This window comes from Callithrix jacchus, chromosome 5 (genome assembly GCF_049354715.1).
Source record: "Callithrix jacchus isolate 240 chromosome 5, calJac240_pri, whole genome shotgun sequence".
NCBI classification, from domain to species: Eukaryota; Metazoa; Chordata; class Mammalia; order Primates; family Cebidae; genus Callithrix; species Callithrix jacchus.
The window spans coordinates 135876412-135898052 of NC_133506.1; the positions used below are offsets into that span (position 1 = coordinate 135876412).

Consider the following 21641-nt stretch of genomic DNA (forward strand, 5'->3'; position numbering starts at 1 on the left):
GGCTCCCAAAGTGCTGGGATTACAGGCGTGAACCACAGCGCCCGGACTTTTTTTTTTGAGGTGGAGTTTCGCTCGTTACCCAGGCTGGAGTGCAATGGCGCGATCTCGGCTCACCACAACCTCCGCCTCCTGGGTTCAGGCACTTCTCCTGCCTCAGCCTCCTGAGTAGCTGGGATTACAGGCACGAGCCACCATGCCCAGCTAATTTTGTGTATTTTTAGTAGAGATGGGGTTTCACCATGTTGACCAGGATGGTCTCAATCTCCTGACCTCGTGATCCGCCAGCCTTGGCCTCCCAAAGTGCTGGGATTACAGGCGTGAGCCACCGTGCCTGGCCTATTTTGTTTTAAGAGACAGAGTCTCGATCTGTCTCCCAGGCTGGAGTGCAGTGCCTCGATCTCGGCTCACTGCAACCTCTGCCTCCTAAGTAGCTGGGATTACAGGTGCCCGCCACCATGCCCGGCTAATTTTTTGTGTGTTTTTAGTAGAGATGAGGTTTCACCATCTTGGCCAGGATCCACTCACCTTTGCCTCCCAAAGTGCTGAGATTACAGGAGTGAGCCACCATGCCCAGCCGAGCATCTCCATTTCTAACCAGCTCCTGGTAATGCAGTTGGTCTACCAGCCACAGAAAGGAAGCTTCAGTTAAAGGAAGTTCCATGCATCAACTATGCAATTTCAGATGCCTTCAAGTAAAATCAACCTGATGAAATTTAAAAACATTTCCAAGCTCACCCTAACCCTGAAATAGATTCTCATTCCAACCAATTTCGGGAAGGGAGGGGCCAGTTAGTTTTAAAATTTCCATTTCAAATTATTAGAGCCGGGATGTTGGCTCATGCGTGTTATCCCAGCACTCTGCAAGGCTGAGGCAGGACGACTGCTTGAAGTCAGGAGTTTAAGACCATAAGACCAGTCTGGTCAACAGAGGGAGACCCTGTCTCTAAAAACATTTTAAAAATTAATAATCAGGCAGGTGTGGTGCTGTGTGCCTGTAAAGCTACAGATGATTACTTTAAATATTTGAGCAGATAACTTAAATACTTTAATAATGTAAATATTTAAAGAGACAATTATGTTTTAGTTTGTTAACACTGTGGTGAGTGATGATCCCGCCCCTATACTCCTGCCTGGGTGAGTGAGTGAGATCCTGGCTCTCAAAAAAAAAAAAATTAGAAAAATGAGGTCTGGCACGGTGGCTCACACCTGTGATACCAGCACTTTGTAAGGCCAAGATGGAAGAAGCAATCGCTTAAACCCATGAGTGACCGACCAACCTAGGCGGCACAGTGAGACCCTGTCTCTACCAAAAATTTAAACCTTAGCCAGGTGTGCTGGCAGACACCTGTTAGTCCCAGCTACTCAGGAGGCTGAGGTGAGAGGATCGCTTGAGCCCAGGAGGCTGCAGCTGCTGTGAGTTGCGATGGCGCCACCGCACTTCAGCCCGGCGCCAGAGCAAAACCCATCAACACTGAAACTCTCCCAAAGAAAAAAACAGATTAGAAAAGTGAGTGAAATGGCCCAAGACCATAGAGTAAGTTACTAGAAAAGCTGGTGGCATCTTAGAAATACAAATCAGAGTTTATGGGAAAAGTTTTATATTTTTAATGAAAAAGACTTAGAACGATGTATTATTTACATGTAAATAAGAAAAGAGAGCAGAATCCCCATATCTTCTTCGGAGGAAGGGAGAGGGCAGACCATTTATGAGAAGAGAGTTCACATCAACCCCACTCAACAGAAGCTGGACCTAAATGCTTTCAAACAGGAATACACAGCAGGTGAGCAGTCTCCACTCATCCTCACAGATCAGCGGCTTCAGATCAGATCAGCGGCTTCAGATCAGATCAGCAACTGAAAGTGAAGATACAGATAAGGAACAATACAAACAAAATGAAAACTCCTAACGTCAATTTAGCTAAAACTTCACAACAGACTTCTCAAAACAAAAGACAGGCCAGGCATAGTGGCTCCTGCCTGTAATCCCAAACACATTAGGAGGCCGAGGAAGGCAGATAGATCACTTGAGGCCAGGAGTTCAAAACCAGCCTGGCCAACATGATGAAACCCTGTCTCTAAAAATACAAAAATTAGCTGGCTGTGGTGGCCAGCGCCTGTAATCCTAGCTGCTAAAAATGCTGAAGTGGGAGAATCACTTGAAACCAAGAGGCAGAGGTTGCAGTGAGCTGAGATAGCGCCATTGCACTCCAGCCTGGGTGACAGTGTGAAACTCCAATTCAAACAAACCAACTCAAGGGCTACAAACTGAAAGTAGGCAGGTTCCCTCTGTAGTTACAATTACGGTAACGCTGAACGACTTCCTACCGTTCATAGGCATCTCATCGATCTGAGTGGAATAGTACTGCTCGATGTCTCTGAGGATGCGAATGTCGTCATTCTTCACAAAGTTAATGGCCACACCCTTCCGGCCATACCGACCTGATCTCCCAATTCTTCAAGAATCGAACAATATTACAGTTAGTATATATAGCAATAAAGATGCAGTAAATGTGTCAACAGAAGTGAAGCCAATGAAAACTTGCACCCCTACCTGTGTATATACAATTCTCTGTTATTGGGCAGATCGTAGTTAATGATGAGAGACACCTGAGGGACATCCAACCCCCTGGCCCAGACGTCTGTAGAAATGAGCACTCGGCTGCAAAAAAGAAAGACTGTTTAAGGCGATCAAATTACTCATGAAAGTGTAAGACTGGCCTTGCTTCCACTGCTCATTTTAAGAAGCCTGGCTACAAATCCAGAATGTATGAGGTCACCCCTCATACCAGTCTGCAAACATGAAGCCTCAGGGACAGCACCAGAAACCCCTGTGCAGAGAGGCTGTTGCTGCATCTAGTTACTTCGGACATGTGCTCCATGAGATAAAAAAAAGACATCTTTTACTATACTACCTTTTTAACTTATTTACTTGGTCCTAAACCAGGATTTGGGAAAAATATTTTACTTCTGCCTAGCAAAAAATTAAGAACAGTAAGTTCGGTTAGGCATGGTGGCTCATGCCTGTAACCCCAGCACTTTGGGAGGCCAACGCAGGCAGATCAGCTGAGGTCAGCAGTTCAAAACGAGCCTGGCCAACATGGTGAAACCCCGTCTCTACTAAAAGTACAAAAAAAAATTAGCCATTTCAGGCTACTCGGCAGGCTGAGGCATGGGAATCACATTAAACCAGGAGGCAGAGGCTATAGTGAACCAAGATTGTGCCAATGTTCCCCAGCCTGGGTACACACAGCACATTTCTTCAGCTGACCACAAGGTGGGCCGAGAAGGAAGTCTGAATCAAATTCTGATGACTGAAACCACACAATCCACGCTATCTGACCACTAAGGAATTCAACTAATCAGAAAAATGAACACAAAACCACTCCTTATTTGGAAGAGAAGACACGCCCTTGTAACCAAGGTGACCAACCTGGCTGGTTAAGGCTAGTTACCAGATCACCCTCAGTATTACAGGAGCAGAGCAGACCACCCCGTTAGCGGGAAGGCATTCTGCTGACCCAGGGCCTCGGCTCTGGAGCAGGCACATCATCTCCCCAGGCCTGGGCCCTGCCCGGAAGCAGTGCACATAAACTGCCTGCCATACAATCCAGCAAACCCTGAGCAGCAGAGCCGCAGAGCACAGCTGACCGACCTGGCGCCTGACCGGAACTCCTTCATGATGGACTCCCGCTCTTTCTGGGGCATGTCTCCATGCATCGAGGACACGGTGAAGTTGGCTTCTCTCATTTTCTCCGTCAGCCAGTCCACCTACAAATGCCAAACCACAGATGTGCATTCAGGATTTTACCTCCACCATCTGCTGAACCAGTGTCAATATTCATAGGTAACTGCTCCTAAAACTCAGAATCATCTTAACTGGATGTGCAAAAAACACCTTTCCCCAGAAAATGTTCGGGTGCCCCTACAAAACCCTCTTCATTTTCTCCACATGATGATTCTATGGGGCAAGGGGCCAGGTCTGCTCATTCTCATTTGAAATTTAAGTTTAAATTCCAATCTTGTTAGAATGTAGCCCAACTCCTTTCCTTTCTCAGGAGAGTGGCCGAGAGTTCTCAGGTCTGCCTCCAAATGAGCATCACCTAGGGATCTGAAACCACTCAGGCCTGGGTTCCACCTTAAACCAACAAAATCTGCGTCTTTCAGGTGGCTGACGTTGTCGTCGTTCTGTAAATAAAGTTTGAATGGTCACAGCCACGTCTGACCGTTTGCATACTGTCTACAGCTGCTTTCCCAAGAGACCACGTATCCTGGAAGCTTAAAATATGGACAAACTGGCCCTTTACTGAAAAAGCTTGATCTAAGTCATTAAGAGACTCAGTCTTCAATTTCCCTTCAAGCACCTGGAGGCAGTATAATGCGTCTTACCTTCCTTTTGGTGTTGCAGAAGATGACCGCCTGAGTGATGGTCAGTGTGTCATAAAGGTCACACAGAGTATCAAATTTCCACTCTTCTCTCTCCACTGCCACGAAAAACTGCTTGATGCCTTCCAGAGTCAATTCATCACTGAAGGACAAAGACAAATCCTGTCACACACTAGGACTGAGGGCAGGCCAGGCTCTAGGGAGACCCCGGTGGAGAAGGTCACACCCTGATACCTGGCGCAGACCCAGCCCTGTCCCCCATCCTGCCTCCATTCTATGCCCTACTCAACATTTCACAATGTGCACCACGTGAAATGATTCTAACTAAAACATGATAAGTAAATACCATCACCCAATGTTTAAATTTGGGATTACTGGTTCAAAGCAGAATGAGTATTATAAAAACTGGTTTTCTGTTTGGTTTTGTTTGAGACAGGGTCTGTTGCCTTGGCTGAAGTGCAGTGGCACGATCACAGCTCACTGTAGCCTCAACCTCCTGGCCTCAATTGATCCTCCCACCTCAGCCTTCTGAGTAGCTTCGACTACAGGCGTGAACCACCAGACCTGGCTAACTTTTTATTATTTGTAGAGATGGCGTCTCCCTATACTGCCCAAGATAGTATTTGGTTTTTCAAAACACAAATTTTAAAAGAACTTGCATGCTTTAAATTCCTTTACCTCCGGCAGTGTGGCCTGAGGCCCAGATTTTGATACAAGCCTCAGCAATACAGCAAGACCCTGGCTACAAAAGGTTTTTGAAATTATGACATAAAACTCTTTATACATGCGGGCCAGTGTTTAGTAACACTTGACACAAGGGGCGCCTACCGTTTCACCAAGATGCGGATTGGGTCGGTCATGAACTTGTTTGTCATCTCCAGAATCTCGTGTGGCAGCGTGGCACTGATGAGCACCACCTGTGTGGCTGGAGGCAGGTACCTGTACACGTCGTAAATCTGCTCTTTGAAACCTGGGACAGGGAGCAGGACAGGTGAGGGATGTTTAGGATGGCACAGCCAGAAATGGAACGTGCACACCACGTGTTCCCACTGGGTTAGAGGCAGAGTTGTGATAAGGTGCGGCTGACAGGGAAGCTCATCTTTACAGAACCGGGACACACCCGCAAATTCTCTGTCCCTACTCCCCACCCACCGGAGCAGGACAGAGGAAACCTGGTTTCCCTTTGATGCTTCTTCAATCTGAAGTGCTCTAGGGATCGAGAAACCCACCCCAAGGGTCCTAGATGCCAAAAAATGAAAACCGACAGACAGGCTGGCCTGAGTCACCCTCAGTTCGGATGCCTCCACCTGCCACTGTCCTGTGAGGACTGCCATCCACCATGACCACACGTGCAACATTTCAAAGAGAATCCAAACATCCTGATTGTTACAGAGCATCTCCCAGTGAACAACGCTGCCTACCTATCCACACTGTTCAACACGACACAGGTGGAAATTAGTGCAGCAGCCGGCATACCTGCACCCTGCACCCTCCGCCAGGTCTGGGCAGAGCTGGGCAGAGCTGGGCAGAGGAGGAGGGAGCCAGGAGCAAGCAGGGGCCCGGCCTCCTCACCACAGGCCCAGTTAATGAACTTGAGGCTCTCACTCCATACATCATATGGAGCCAGAGAATCTGCATTTCTCAAAGTCTCCAGGTGACAAGGCTGCTTCTGGCCTGCTGCCCTCACCGTGAAAATCCCTGCCCTCAGGGCCGGCCAGAAGCACAAGGAGCCACCCACAACCCAGGGCTTCCTCAGCCACCACAGAAACAGTGAGGTCACCGAAACTTTAACCTCACTGAGGAGCAGAGGGGTCCAATAAGCAGCCCCAGACAGAGGACGGGAGGGATGAGAGGTACTAAGAGCACAGCCCCCCAGGATCCCAAAGAACTGCTGGAACAAGAGGCCGGGACCCGAGGATGGGTGGCCCTGGGGAATGCTGACAGCACAGCACTTCCTCACGGCCCACCGGTGCCTTGTGAAGACCCTGGGGGGCCCACTACGGATCCTCACACTGAACTCAGGTCATGCATTTCCTAATCACTGAGAGAGCAACTGCTATCACCTAGAAGACTGCATAGAGCTCATGTCAGAACACCTATGAAAACCCAAGGAAGTATACATCCGAATCCTACCAAGTTATCTTTGTCAAGACAGTCTCGCTCTGTCGCCTCCACCTCCCAGGTTCCAGCAATGCTCCTGCCCCAGCCTCCCAGGTAGCTGGAATTACAGGCATTCGCCACCACACCCAAGTAGTTTTTATATTTTTAGTAGAGACAGGCTTTCGCCACGTTGGCCAAGCTGATCTCAAACTCCTGACCTCAGGTGATCCGCCCGCCTCGGCCTCCCAATGTGCTAGGATTACCGGTGTGGGCCACCATACCAGCTTCCAATTTATCTTAAAGAATGAAAATCACCTACACAGCCAAGAAATGAATCATGGAATATCCATCCCTCCAGTAGAATACCTCATTGCCATTAAACAGGCCACAGAATACTTTTCTTATCATGGACAGATACATTTTTATAAAAGCAGATTATCAAACCAAACACAGGATTCCATGTGTATTAACCACAGCTATGTACAAAAAGTCTGGACACACAGAGTTTTAGGCAAACTTCCAAACTGGGTTTTTCCCCTGCTCGCACACCAACACAACAGTCGTCAACACAGGAGGCGACTTCTGAGTGAGCAGGGATGCAGGCGCACGGTGCCCTCCAGTGAGTGCGACACCTCCTACCGGAGCCGACGCACACACTAGTGTGTACATGTGTATGCACCATAACACCACGCACATATCTTGCGATGCTTTTATTTTTTTAAGACAGGCTTGTTCTATCAGCCACGATGGTGGCCCCAACTCCTGGCTGAAGTGATCGTCCCACCTCAGCCACCTGAGTGAGTACCTGGGACTCGGGCCCATGCCATCATGGGCTGATTTTTAATTTTAATTTTTTTACTAGAGAGTGCATCTCTGCGTTGCCCAGACTGGTCCTGAACACCTGGTTTCGATGATACGCCTGTCTTGGCTTCCCAAGGTGTCTGGATTACAGGTGTGAGCCACCTCGCTAGCTTTGTGATTTTCATTCATTTTTAGGAACTGTGTCTCCTCAATAAATATGTATTTGCACATATAACAAAAAAGCATTTAAAGGCATTTGTAAGAGGCCTGGGCCCTGCTGCTCTCAGCCTCCGCTGCTCCACCACCCCAGCAGCCGTGTCCTTCCCAGAGCAGCACCACCTCCCCTCCTCGCTCTTCCACCCCAGCGGCCGTGTTTTTCCCGGAGCAGCACCACCTCCCCTCCTCGCTCTTCCACCCCAGCGGCCGTGTTTTTCCCGGAGCAGCACCACCTCCCCCCCTCGCTCTTCCACCCCAGTGGCCGTGTCCTTCCCGGAGCAGCACCACCTCCCCTCCTCGCTCTTCCACCCCAGCGGCCGTGTCCTTCCCGGAGCAGCACCACCTCCCCTCCTCGCTCTTCCACCCCAGCGGCCGTGTTTTTCCCCGAGCAGCACCACCTCCCCTCCTCGCTCTTCCACCCCAGCGGCCGTGTTTTTCCCGGAGCAGCACCACCTCCCCTCCTCGCTCCTCTCAACTTGTTTTTCCAGCTACCCGCTTGCAGTCTTGCAGCTCTGCCTGGGCTTACTTCTGGACCTTGAACCCCGAGCCCAAGATCCAAGGCCTCGATGACAAAGTTACTGCACCTGCACTCCGCGACTGCTGTCCTTCCACTGCCACTTCCGGGCAGCCACTACCCAGTGGGCCATTCGGTCCTGACTCCAGGCTCTGACAATGGACATCCTGACAGATGGCTTTGACCTTGGCTCATGAGTTTGTCTGTCTTGTATGTGCCTATGAGTTATGTCCACATTTCTTCTGTCTTTCAGAAAAGCTCCTCCACCCTCAAGTGTCCTCTTTGATTCCCCTCAGGTGAGCCTTCTGTCAACCACACCACATGCTTCTCCGTCCTCCCTCCACTGAGGCCTCCACTGAGGAGTCTGGAGTTGGCTTTGGCCCCTCAACAGAAACTGGTCCTGCAGGATGGCTAGGAGGCTCTAGGACCCCCTGCCAGCGTTGACCACTCACCCCTGCCAGGCCGCTGGTGGCTGCTGCCCCCATGGCCTCCCTGAGCTCTGTCCCACCTCTCCAGTTAACACACCCTGCTCTTCCCAGGTTCCCCCACCCATGTCCCAGCTGTCTGCTCTTCCACTTGGCCCACATGTTCCTGGGGCTCATGGACCCCACTGCCTGGCTCTAACCAGGGTGCTGTGGACACATAGCTGAGGCCACACTCTCCCAAGCACGTGACAGACACATCCTTAAGGGTGCTGCTCCAAGGCACCTGAATCCTAAGACATATCAGGTTTGCAGTAGTCTGGCTCCCAGATCTGCCCTCACCCGCCACCTACCTTATCACCCGTGTGTGAGCCTAGTGACACACACCTGGGACCCTCCTGATTTAGGAAGGCTGCAGGGGGCTTGGGGGGGGTGCAGAGGGGTCAGCCACCAGCCCTCAACCTTCCCTCAAACCTTTCCCTCCTTCAGTCCAACCCTCGCCCTGGGTCCCCACGGCCACACGGGTGAGGCTACCTCTCACCTAGATCAATGCTGCTACATAAAATCTGTGGGTCAAACGGGTCTTCTCACTGCAGCCCTCGACGTGCAGCTCAGGGCTTCCCTCCCTTCCCCATCCAGCTCCAGCCACAGTGAGCCACTTCCCCTAGAGATGTGTGCTACACATCTTCAGCCCCAATGATTCAGGAGGCTGAGGCAGGTGGACTGCTTGAGCCCAGGAGGTCGAGGGCATAGTAAGCCATGATCATGCCACTGCACTCACTCCAGCCTGGGTGACAGAACAAGACCGTGCTTCAAAAAGTAAACAAATAAGACCGGGTGTGGTGGCTCACACCTGTAATCCCAGAACTTTGGGAGGCTGAGGCAGGTGGATCACAAGGTCAGGAGTTCAAGATCAGCCTGGCCAATATGGTGAAACCCTGTCTCTACTAAAAATACAAAAATTAGCCAGGTGTGGTGCCGGACACCTGTAATCCCAGCTACTTGGGAGGCTGAGGCAGAATTGCTTGAACCCAGAAGGCAGAAGTTGTAGTGAGCCGAGATGGCGCCATTGCACTCCAGCCTGGGCAACAGAGCGAGACTCCATCTAAAACAAATAAATAATATCAAGGTGGGAATTTTTTGTTCATAATTGCCACCAAGGCACAACTGTTTTCCACAATAAAAACACTATTCACATTCATTCACCAACTACCTGTTTGTTTTCCACTGTGAAAAACTTAAGAACCAAGAATTACGTCAGTAGAAAAGTAATTGTTTCTCATACCTTTATTCAACATTTCATCAGCTTCATCCAAAACCAACATTTTGATAGCACGTGTCCTCAAGCTTCTGCGACGAATCATATCTATGACATAAGAGTTTGAAATAATTACACCCGAGGCTCCCAGGAAACAATTCATCATTCCAACTGCTCTAGCATTTCAGAGACCTCCCCACCTCCTGCAAGTGACGCAGGTGCAAGTCCATGTGACCTGCCAAACTGGAAGCGGTCCTGTACCATTTACACATGTCTTACAAATACTATTGGCAGTACCATTTTTAGTGACGAAAGTGCTTACCAAACACACGCCCTGGAGTGCCCGCAACAACATGCTGTCCATAATCCAGCTTTCTGATGTCCTCCCCAACATTGGTGCCCCCAATGCAGGCGTGGCACTGGACATTCATGTAGTCACCGAGAGCAAGCAGGCCCTAAATCAAAGCACAGGTTCATGTCCGGGGGTGGGACAGAGTCAGCAACATCCACATCTCCCCAGAAAGAAAAATGGCTTCTACTCTGAGACCATCACCAATGATTACTTATGCCATTATTTATGTCTCGAAACCACAAAGTTCTCCTGCAATTTTCTCTGACAATTTCAGGTTAATTTTGCTGGTTTCTTATTACAAAAGCTATACTATTAGCAGAACATAATACATAAATTTCATAATCCCATCTACCAAAAACACCCACATTAACATCTTAATAGCTATCTTTTAAAATATGTATCTTATGCTATGTAAGTATAAAATAGGTACAATTTGTTTTATTATTATAATTATTTTTGAGGTGAAGTTTCACTCTTGTTGCCCAGGCTGGAGTGCAATAGCATGATCTTAGCTCACCACAACCTTTGCCTCCCGAGTTCAAGCGATTCTCCTGCTCAGCTACGGAAGCAGCTGAGATTACAGGCAACTACCACCACACCCAACTTATTTTTTGTAGTTTTAGTAGAAACAGGGTTTCACCATGTTGACCAGGCTGGTCTCCAACTCCTGACCTCAGGTGATCCACCTGCTTCGGCCTCCCAAAGTGCTGCGGTTACAGGCGTGAGCCCCTGAGCCTGGCCTATTTTTATTAAAATTGATTTTTTGCTGAAAAATCTACACTCTAAGGCTGCAAAAAACTACTGAGAGCACGCAAGCCACACTAAAAATGACTTACTACAAACCAGCAATTTATATAATGGTTCATGGCAAAACGTTCAGCAGGTCGAGGTATCAGAAAACAGGACTGGATTATAAATGAGTGTTTCACAACTAAATCGCAAAAGCAGTACTTGCAAATCGGACCCCACTATCTTCAGCCATCTCACCTTCTGAATCTGCACAGCTAACTCTCTCGTGGGAGCCAAGATCAAAGCTTGAGTTTCACGAACCTGGTGAAATTATCAGAAAACAGAGAATCCTCAGTATTAACAGGGTGGACTGCAGTAATTCACACTCAGATCTATGAGGAACGGTATCTCATATTAATCAGATTTCTCTTACAGAGGTCGGCAAATCTTACTGTCATTTAAATTGCAAATCCAGCAATAACTGAATGTGTCAGTCTAGATCCTTGTCTGCAGACAAGAATTTCCTCCAGTTAAGAAGGAAATCATGACAGAGTATTAGTTAGTGCCAATATTAGCGTACAACTAAGACTCCCCTAGAACTACAGAACAGTTTGTTTTAAGAGTGGCAAATTACCTGAATATCCAAACACTGGAGGACTGAGATACTGAAGGTGGCTGTTTTGCCTGTGCCGGACTGAGACCTATTCAAGAAAACAAGAGCAGTGGGATTTAGAGGGAGGACAGGCCACTCCACCGCTGTGTCCTAAGGGCTGGGCTCCAGAGGCACCTGGGTACCTTCTTCCAAGAAGCTCCCGTACCCAACAACATTTCAACTGCGAGGAGGTGGGACTCAGGCCCAGTGTCATAGCTCTTAGGTGTCCATGAGGAGAGTAGACATGGCTTCTGAAGGGGGCAATGGAGCAAAAGACTAACTTCAAGAGGTGTTTCATAGGTGTCAGTAAAAGGAGGATACCCCTTTATCTAAATACAACTCTTTTCCTTCTATGATTTTGGACTAACTCCTCCAAAGAAATCTGTATGTAAATGAGTCTTTTTTAAATTAGGCAAATGAGGAATAAAGCTATTAAAAGAGGATTTGTGGTGCGAGGAGATATAGCTGTATCTAGGTTTTTATGCACAGTTCCTGACTCACAGCTCCATAACCCTGTTACAGTCTTATTAGATTGATGGGTTTGTTAGGCCTCAGGAAAGTCTCTCTAACCTTCTGCTCTCTCCTTTCACCTACTCCACAGCAGGGCTCTAATCTCCCCTGACTTTAAGACTGTGAGTCATAAGACCCTCATTCCATGGTGTGGTGGCTCAGGCCTGTATTCCCAGCACTCTGGGACACAGAGGCAGGAGGACTGCTTGAAGCCAGGAATTCAAGATCAGCCTGTGCAATACAGCGAGAGACCCCACTTCCAAACAAAACAAAACAAAAAACTAACTATGGAATGGCGGCACATTCTGGTAGTCCCAGCTACTTGGGGAGGTTGAGGTGGGATGATTCCTTAATCCTTGGAGTTAGAGGTTGCAGTGAGCTATGACTGCACCACTGCATTCCCGCCTGGGTGATGAAGGGAGACCCCGTATCTTTAAAAAAAAAAAGTGTTTAGGCCAGGCACAGTGGCTCATGCCTGTAATCTGAAAGCTTTGGGAAGCCAAGGCAGGCAGATCGCCAGGAGTTTGAGAGCAGTCTGGGCAACACAATGAAACCCTGTCTCTACAGAAAATGCAAAAATTAACTGGGCATGGTGATGTGTGCCTGTAGTCCCAGCTACTTGGGAGGCTGAGGTGGAAGGATCGCTGGAGTCTGGGAGGTCAAGGCTGCGGTGAGCTGTAATCACGCTACTGCACTCCAGCATGGGAGCCTGGAAGATAGTGTAAGACCCTGTCTCAAAGGAAAAAATTAAAATTAAAAAAATTTTTTTTCAAAAGCATCATGATATTATTCCAGAGAAGGTCCTGCCCTATACCCTAGGGGGAAGGAATGCTGACCTCGTGGAATTTTCCATAAAAACCCAAGAGGACCAGGTTCGAAGAGCTTCTGGATGGCTGAGCACAGATAGCCAAACACAAGGAGATTCTGGGAGGGTGACCACCCGCCTCTTGGAGGCTGCACCCCTTCCCCACATCTGTATCCTTTGCAGTACCCTGAATAATAAGCCACTAAATGTGTTTGCGTTCTTTGAGCTGCTGCTCCAGCAAATCAATCCAACCTAAAGAGGGGGCCGTGGGAACCTCAACTTGAAGCTGGTTGGTCACAAGTTCTAGACGTCCAGACTTGCGACTGAGATCTGAAAAGAGGGCAGTTGTGAGACTGAGCCCTTGACCTGTGGGACATGGCCCACCTCCAGGCAGATGGTATGAGAGTTGACCTGAAGGACACCCAGCTGGAAAACCCCCACACCTCTGGTCACAGAAGTCTTCTTCTGTGCTGATGACTGTGGTGGTGGTGTGAGAGCAGAAGCAAAGCACAGTCTGTTTTTCCGAAATTGTGTTACATACAATTCCACACACCAAAAACCACTAAGCAAAGCTGGCTAAGAAAATGAAAGCCTTCGGCTGGGCACAGTGGCTCACACCTGTAATCCCTGCACTTTAGGAGGCCAAGACATGTAGATCACCTGAGGTCAGGAGTTTAAGACCAGCCTGACCAAGAGGCTGAAACCCTGTCTCTACTAAAAATGCAAAACTAAGCCGGGCATGGTGGCAGGCGCCTGTAATCCCAGCTACTCGGGGAGGGTGAGGCAGGAGAATCACTTGAACCTGGAAGGCGGAGGCTGCAGTGAGCCGAGATCACTCTAGCCCCGGTAACAGAGCTAGACTCCGTCTCCAAAAAAAAAAAAAATGAAAGCCTTCTAGAGTAGAGAACACAAATTTAAAAATTATTAAACCCTGTGGCTAAAGTCAGGGAAAGCGTTGGTACTGAACGTGTAGAAACTGAGGAAAACGGTCATCCCAGAGCATCTAACTGTACTGCCCCGACTTGCATCCAGCCTGTGCTGACAGCAGGACGACTTACTGTGCGATGACGTCTCTCCCTTTGATTATCTGCTTAATTGCTCGTTGCTGGATCGCTGATGGTTTTTCAAAACCTGAAATAAAACAGAAAATTAGCTCTCACAATGACAGCATAGAAACCCTATACTGGCCGGGCGAGGAGGCTCACGCCTATAATCCCAGCACTTTGGGAGGCCAAGGCGGGTGGATCACGAGGTCAAGAGATCGAGACCATACTGGTCAACAACGTGAAACCCCGTCTCTACAAAAAGTACAAAAATTAGCTGGGCATGGTGGTGCGCGCCTGTAGTCCCAGCTACTCAAGAGGCTAAGGCAGGAGAATTGCTTGAACCCAGAAGGCGGAGGTTACGGTGAGCCGAGACTGTGCCATTGCACTCCAGTATGGGTAACAACAGCGAAACTCCGTCTCAAAAAAAAAAAAAGAAACCCTGTACTGTGAGCTTGTCAGGGGCAGACATGGTTTGCTTTTTGAACCCGCCCTCCAGCCTAACCCAATGTTCAACATAGCAAGCTCTGAAGCCCCAGAGGCTCAATGAACTGGGCTGAGAGGATTTCTACACTAACATGGGATGTCATTTGTAAAGACAAATCTCTATTTAAACAGCACCACCAAGGTGTAGTATACAGAGACCCCAGTTCTGTTTTGTTGTTTTTTAAATCTTTTGGGTGCGCAGCATCTGGAAGTTTAAGTGCCAAAATGTTCCCGGCAGTACTGCAGCAGAGAAGTGGGAAGAAGCTTACTTTACTCTAATTACTTCTCTAGGTTTGACTCTATTACAAACAACCTACACTACTTTTTAAGAAAAAAAAAAAAAAGACCAGGAAAGTCACTGTAGCCACTGTTCTCTCCTCCTAGCTAGCATTAAGTCTGTGTGTGGCTGACAGGCCTACACTCTTCTTAATCTGCTTGGGTCACACTGCGGGGTGTCCTAAGCTGTTCTCCTGTCTGGACGCAGCTCACTCAGTATACCACCATCTCTCCTGCAAAGCAACTACCACACAGAGGGGTGAGGCTATTTTGAAGGACTACATGTTTTTCAAGTAAATAAAACGTTATGTACAAAAACTCTTATTTCAATTATTTTTTGGTAGCCTTTTAAATGTAGCTTTGCTCAGTTCTGGGGCATAGCAAAAAATAAGAAAAGAAAAAGTAGCACAATTTCCCATCTTAACACAAAAGCAAATATAGCAGATGATTTAAACTCTTCACAAACAGCAGCATATAGATGGGAATCTAACAACAGTGCCTTAGGGCAGGGATCGCCTGAGTGCCAGGAAACCAGGTGGGGGCTCTCAGCCTCACTGTGAGGCTTGGCTACAATACCTTCTCACCACCCATCTCTGCAACTTTGCTTCACTTTGTCCAAACTGTTGTGGCATCAAGAACTACAGGATAAGGCCAGGTGGGGTGGCTCACACCTGTAATCCCAGCACTTTGGGAGGCTGAGGCTGGTGGATCACTGAGGTCAGGAGTTCAAGACCAGCCTGGGCAACACAGCAAAACCCGTCCCTACTAAAAATACAAAACTTAGTTCGGCATGGTTGTGCATGCCTATAATCCCAGCTACTCTAGAGACTGAGGCTAAGGAATCACTTGAACCCCAGCGGCAGAAGTTGCAGTGAGCCAAGTTCATGCCACCACATTCCAGCCTTGGCGACAGAGAAAGACCGTCAGAAAGAAAAGAAAGAGAACTACAGAACAAAAGATATCCCTGTCCCAAGCATTAAACACAGACCATTTATTTCAGATGCTGGTAATTCCCATCTAGTGCCCAACCCAACCCCTTCTCCAGGTTCTAAACGTCCACAGACCTTTCAAACAGATCAAGACAAAGTTCCTGATGCTGACTCTCTGGAGTGCTGCCCACCTAGGCGAATGTTTGCAGCATCAACCACCGGTTACTCAAAACACTCCAGTCCTCCTCCTTCTGTCACTCACATTCAGTCCATCAGCCAATGCTGTCAGCTCCCTGGCACTCCATCTCCAAAGCAGCACAACCCTCTCTCCCCTGAACTAGAGAAAAGCTCCCAACTGGTCTCCCTGTTTCCTCTCCTGCCTCGCTTCACCTCACCTGAAATTCACGGGACACCCAAAAGAATCTTTTAAACTATAAATCTGATCGTCACGTAGCTACTTAAAACCTTCCAGTGGCTTCCCACTGGATTTCTAAATGAAATTCAAACTGTTCGTCACCCTACACGTCTTTGTTAGATCTGGCCCCTACCTAACTTTACAAAATCCCACCTGTTTCAATTCCTGGAGGGCACCGGCTGTTCCTTCTGCCCCAAATGCTCTTCCCTCTTCTCCTAATAGCTCCTTCATCCAAACCTCAGCTCAAATGGCACCCCCTCCTGCGAACCCCGTTACCTCTCTGCTTTACTAATTCTCTCCTCCTTCGCAGTTCCACTACATTCAATTACCCTGCTTCAGGTCTTCACAGCAACAACCACTGCCTAAGCAACCTGACCCTATGCTGTCCCCGCCAACGAAATTCAGAAATTGGTTTACCGCCAAAACCCCAGTTCCTAGAAAAGCTGGTAGGTACAAAACAGTTATGTGCTCAATGAACGACGCTAATGTGCCTCTAAGCGGCTGCAGCCCCCGTCGGACCCACGCGGAGCTCTGCACAGTGGACACACACCGAACGCGCCGACACAGCCAGGTGTGAGGGCGCGGACAAGGACGGAGCGGGAGTCGCACGTCCCTGGTCCCCGAGCCTCGGCCCTGACCACGACCTCGGGAGCGCGGGGCCGGCCGGGGAGTCGCCAGTCCTGCCCCCAACCCGCGGCCCGCGCCCGCTCACCGTACGCGTAGATGCCCCGCAGTAGGTCCTCCCGCAGGCCCATGGTGTCGAACGTGGGGGTCACGTCCACCTCCTCGCTGGTCTCGAATTCCACTTTGGTCATGTCTTCCTCTTTGAGCAGCCGCTTCCGCGCCGATCCAGAGGTCGCCATCGTGGCCGTGGCCGCCATGATTCTGAGTGCTCGGAAGAGCACAGCGCGCGCAGCAGCGGAAAGCAATAGAAGAAGCCCCGTGCAGCCGCCGCCAAGAGGAACTGACGCCTTAGCGTGCGAAAGCGTGAGACGTGCGTACGTACGTACGTGCGTGCGCGCGCCGCTGCCACGCCTCTGGAGGGGCGTGAAAGGAAAAAGGGCGTAAGCCGCAGGGAAATGGAAGTTGTTTCTGCTCTCGCACGATATGCAGTTCCCGCGGGATCTCGCTGAGGGCGGGGCACCCGGTTCCCTATAAAAGATATGGAGGCCGCGGGACTTTCAGGGTTGGTGGCGTTTTGTGGTGGCTGTGGGTTTCTACTAATCCCTGCGCTGAGGTTCTTCGAGCGGCCTGTGGACCGGAACACCCTGGAAACAGGCTGGGGGCCGCGAGGGTGCCTCCGCTCCGGGCATCGTCTTCAGACGGCCCCGCCTCAAGCAAAAAAGACGGGCACGGGTCCCCTCTCGGCCCGCGGTGGGTGGATGGCGTCGCGGACCCGTAGTGGAGGCGCCGAGCTCGCCGGGGGGATGATGCGGGTTGAAACCCTCACGGCCGCCGGTGTGGGTCTGGCGCGGCGCTGGGCTCGGGCGGGTCCGCGCTGGGCAGAACCAGGGCCCCGGACGCCGGCGTCCTTCCTGGGGGACCCGCCTGTGTGTGTCTTCGCCGTTTGCCTGGCATGTTGGAGAAAGGGTCATGCTCCGTCGCCCAGGCTGGGGTGCAGTGGTGGGATCAGGACTCACTGCAGCATCCGCCTCCCGGGTTGAAGCGATTCTCCTGCCTCAGCCTCCCGAGGAGCTGGGACTACAGGCGAGTGCCACCACGCCTGGCTAACTTAAAAATTTTTTGTAGAGACGGTGGTCGGGGGACTGTCCCAGTATTGTCCAGGTTGGGCTTGAACTCCTGGGGCTCAGGTGATACCGCCCGCCTTGGCCTCCGAAAGGGCTGGGATTACAGGCGTGAGCCACTGCGCGCAGCAAGCAGCTGTTACAAAGTAAAATACAAGCTGAGCCTCCAATTTACTCTTAATGAAGGCCTCGGGTCTGTGTATAAGGTGCCAATAATGTGTGTCCTGCAGTAGAGATAACCCAGAAGGGGTGGTTTTTTTATTGCCCAGCAGAACGTTAACCGGTTAGGCATTTTAACCTGCTTTTTGTTCGTTTGTTTTGAGACAGGGTCTGACTCTGTCGCCCAGGCTGGAGTGCCATGGTACGATCTCGGCTCACTGCAACCTCCATCTCCCGAGCGCAGGCGATCCTCCCACCTCAGCTTCCAGAGTACCTGGAACCACAGGTGCCACTGCTGTGCGCAGCCCCTAACCCGCTTTCTTATCTGACACTTCTTTAAGTGCGTCTACATACCAACCTCCTCTCATGCCTTTTTGAAGCAGCTCCACCGTCTTTGAAGGGCAGTTCATGTTGTGTTGAGAATCATGTTTCTAACTTTGGGGAAATTGTATATCCGCGAGTGCCAGCGCTATCCTTTCTTTTCTTTTCCTTCTTCTTTTCTTTTCGAGACGGAGTCTCACTCAGTCGCCCAGGCTGGAATACAGTGGTGCCATCTCGGCTCACTGCAACCTTCACCTCTCAGGTTCAAGTGATTCTTCTGCCTCAGCCTCCTGAGTAGCTGGGATTACAGGGATGTGCCACCACGCCTAGCTAATTTTTGTATTTTTTGTAGGGACAGGATTTCACTATGTTGGTCAGGTTGGTCTTGAACTCCTGACCACATACTGCGCCTGCCTCGGCCTCCCAAAGTGCTGGGGTTACAGTCATGAGCCATGGTGCCCAGCTCTGCCCTTTCTTATGGTCAGAAACCTGGCTTGCATCGCTGGGCACATCTTTAACCCATGGCTTCTTTCCAGGAGTGCTTGAAAGCTCTCCTTTTATGAAGGTTAATTTTAATTAAAACCAGAGCGTCCTTTTATGAAGAAATCAGTGGGTTGCAGTATTTCAAGGATGAACAAGTAAATGCAGCCTTCTCCAAGAGTGAATCTCACGCTGGCACCAGAATTTGTCTATGCCAGATAATTGACCTCCTGATAAATGTGCCTAGTAAGGATGCTGGTATTACTCTAAATATTAAATAGTTATAAAGCTGAATAAAATGTAAGTTCTCATATCTTCCTCACTCCACAAAGGATCGTTCAGTGCCCTCAAACTGGCTTTGTTGTAAAATACACACAGATTTCAATGATTTAGTATAAGAGAATGTAAAACCTTGTTGACTAAAGAAAGACAAGCTTTTAAAGAATTAAACTTAGTTTTATTCAGAAGCCTTACTGAGGACCCTAGACCCTGGCCCCAGCCCAGGAGCTCAAGCAATCCTCCTGCCCCAGTCTCTCAAAGTGCTGGGATAACAGATGTGGGCTACCAGGCTTCACCTACTTCTTCACAGTTTTAAAATCTAATCCATAAACTGCCTAGACTTGTGTCCATCACATTTTTATGACTAGATGGTCTCACATTTTATGCCGTTTTCCTGGAAATGTTTATGGCAGATGTCTGAATACACCTCTTAAAAGTGTCTGACTTTTCTGGGGAGCAATAGCTCTTTAGCCCAGAGTCCGTGAAAATGATGAGAGCTGTGAGGTTGAATGCAGTCTTTGGGTGACGAGGCTGTCTAGGGAAGTGATGGGGCGTAAAACACATGGACCCTCCCGCCTTGAGATTAAGCAGCCAGCACCCTTTGTGACCAGGAGGCCTCTTTTCTTAGACGCCAAGGGGCCCTGGGATGATAGGGCAGGTAAATCCACTTTTCAGAGTAGGGATCCCCAAACCCAAGGCCACACTGATGGTTTCAGCACCTGTTAGGAACCAGGCCGCACAGCAGGAGGGGAGCAAAGCAGCAAAGCTGAGCCCCACCTCCTGTCAGATCAGCAGCAGCATTCCATTCTCACAGGCGCGTGAATCCTATCGTGAACTGCGTGTGTGTGGAATCTGGGTTGTGCGCTCCTCATGAGAATCTAATGCCTGATGATGTAAGGTGGAACAGATTCATCCTGAAACTACCACCCCACTCACCTCTGGGAAATGTTTTCCACCACCTATGGAAAAGTTACTGATATGGTTAGACTTTGTGTCCTCACCCAGATCTCATCTTGAATTGTAATCCCTATAACTCCCACATGTCAAGGGAGAAACCAGGTAGAGTAATTGAATTATGGAGTCGGGGTCCCCCCTCTGCTGTTGTCTTGATAGTGATTTCCCTCGAGATCTGATGGTTTTATAAGGGTCTCTTACCCCTTTGCTTGGAACTTCTTCCTGCCACCGGTCAAAAAGGTGCCTTGCTTCCCCTTCACCTTCTGCCATGATTGTAAGTTTCCTGAGGCCTCCCAACCATGCTGAACTATCAATCCAACCTCTTTCCTTTATAAATTACCCAGTCTCAGGCAGTTCTTTATAGCAGCGTGAAAATGGGCTGATACAGTTGTCTTCCACAAAACCAGTCCCTGTTGCCAAAAAGGCTTTAGAAGATGCAGAGCGGGAAGGTGGTGAATAGATGGGAGAAGACTCGTTTCTGTCCTGCAGGAGAGAGAGCTATGGTTAATTGCAACAAGAGCTCCTCAGGAGAAGAGGCTTTTGCTGTGAAACACGGTGCATGCTTTTACACGGCCTACGTGTAGTGCTCAGCAAATGTCCTAGCATCAACGGGATACCAAGCTCCTTGTTCTGTCTTATCACTGACAGTTAGGATCGAGTCAGCCGCGTGTTGAGAACATGCCTTATGAGTTATGACCCTGATTTGTTAAAGTGTTGGCTGTGTGTAGCTCTGTTGTGCTGTGCATAACATCTTAAAAAATGAGAGCTGACAGCCCAGCGCAGCTTTTTGTCCACAAGTCCCCTGCTTAAACTTCCAGATAAATGTTTCCATTCCTATGGGAAACCTCCATTATCTCCGTAAGTAGAAAATGCAGATAGATATCTTGTCTTTTTTACTGATGGAGACACTAAGACCTGGTGTGGTAAGTTCCAGTACCATACAGGCGCAGGTACAAGAGGCCAGGCTCTGAGCTCCCTAAACAGTGGCTGTAGTACCTGCGCTTCATCCCTGGGCCTTTGGTGTCTAGGAAAAGAGGCTCCCAGTCACCGAGGTGGACAGGCCCCTGTGCCTGGTCTCAGTGCTCTCACTGTCACTAACACCTCACTTCCCACATGGTTTACACATTGGGGAGAAAGACTACTCACCCCATTAAATGTGGCTCTGTTTCGGCCCTACTGTTTCCCTAACACTCAGTAGGTGTTCAATAAATACTTGTTGGCTTACTCAAGATGTGTGGATGTCTGGGGCAAGAGGGAGGGAGGGACACAATTCAGTCCCAGCCAGCCAGGAGCACTGTGAGCTCAGGAGGTTGCTGTGGGGGAGATGGTGAGATAGGAATTTGGCAGGACTCACTGATAAAACAGGATGCTCTAAAGAAGCTGGCCAGACCCCACCACGGAAACCAGGATGGCAAGGAAAACAGCCCTCTAGTTGTCCTTGCTCGTTATTTGTTAATTATAATTCATTAGTTGCTAAAGGACACACCCACCAGCCCCATGACAGTCTACAGATGCCATGGTGACCTCTGAAAGTTACCCTGTGTGCCCTGAAAAAGGGAGGAACCCTCAGTTCTGGGAATTGCCCATCCCTTTCCCAGAAAACTGATGAACAATCCACCCTTTTTTAGCCTGTGATCAATAAATTACCACAAAAGTAGCCAACCAGCAGCTCTCAGGGCTGCTCTGCCCCCGGAGTAGTCACACTGTTATTCTTTTACTTTCTTCATAAACCTGCTTTCGCTTCCTTCTGGCTCCCTTTTGGATTCCTTCCCTCAGGAAGCCAGAAAACCACCTGGTCTCACAGGCTGAGTC

At 49.3% G+C, this 21641-nt stretch overlaps 1 protein-coding gene and 1 long non-coding RNA gene across 2 annotated transcripts; one reads left to right on the forward strand and one right to left on the reverse strand.

The window, feature by feature from the left end:
- Positions 1 to 1581: 1581 nt before the first annotated feature.
- Positions 1582 to 16857, reverse strand: EIF4A3 (eukaryotic translation initiation factor 4A3). Its single transcript, XM_035301984.3, has 12 exons — positions 16604 to 16857; positions 13801 to 13873; positions 11410 to 11476; positions 11034 to 11096; positions 10017 to 10149; positions 9722 to 9802; positions 5212 to 5353; positions 4387 to 4525; positions 3653 to 3768; positions 2552 to 2659; positions 2326 to 2453; positions 1582 to 1854 (listed from the first exon to the last, which is right to left on the reverse strand). The coding sequence occupies exons 1-12, from the start codon at positions 16770 to 16772 to the stop codon at positions 1838 to 1840; spliced, it is 1236 nt and encodes a 411-aa protein (XP_035157875.1). The 5' UTR covers positions 16773 to 16857; the 3' UTR covers positions 1582 to 1837.
- An 81-nt stretch (positions 16858 to 16938) lies between these two features.
- On the forward strand, positions 16939 to 21058 carry LOC144582726 (uncharacterized). Its single transcript, XR_013536061.1, has 2 exons — positions 16939 to 17077; positions 17964 to 21058. It is a non-coding gene; the product is annotated as an uncharacterized LOC144582726 (long non-coding RNA).
- The last annotated feature ends 583 nt before the right edge of the window (positions 21059 to 21641 follow it).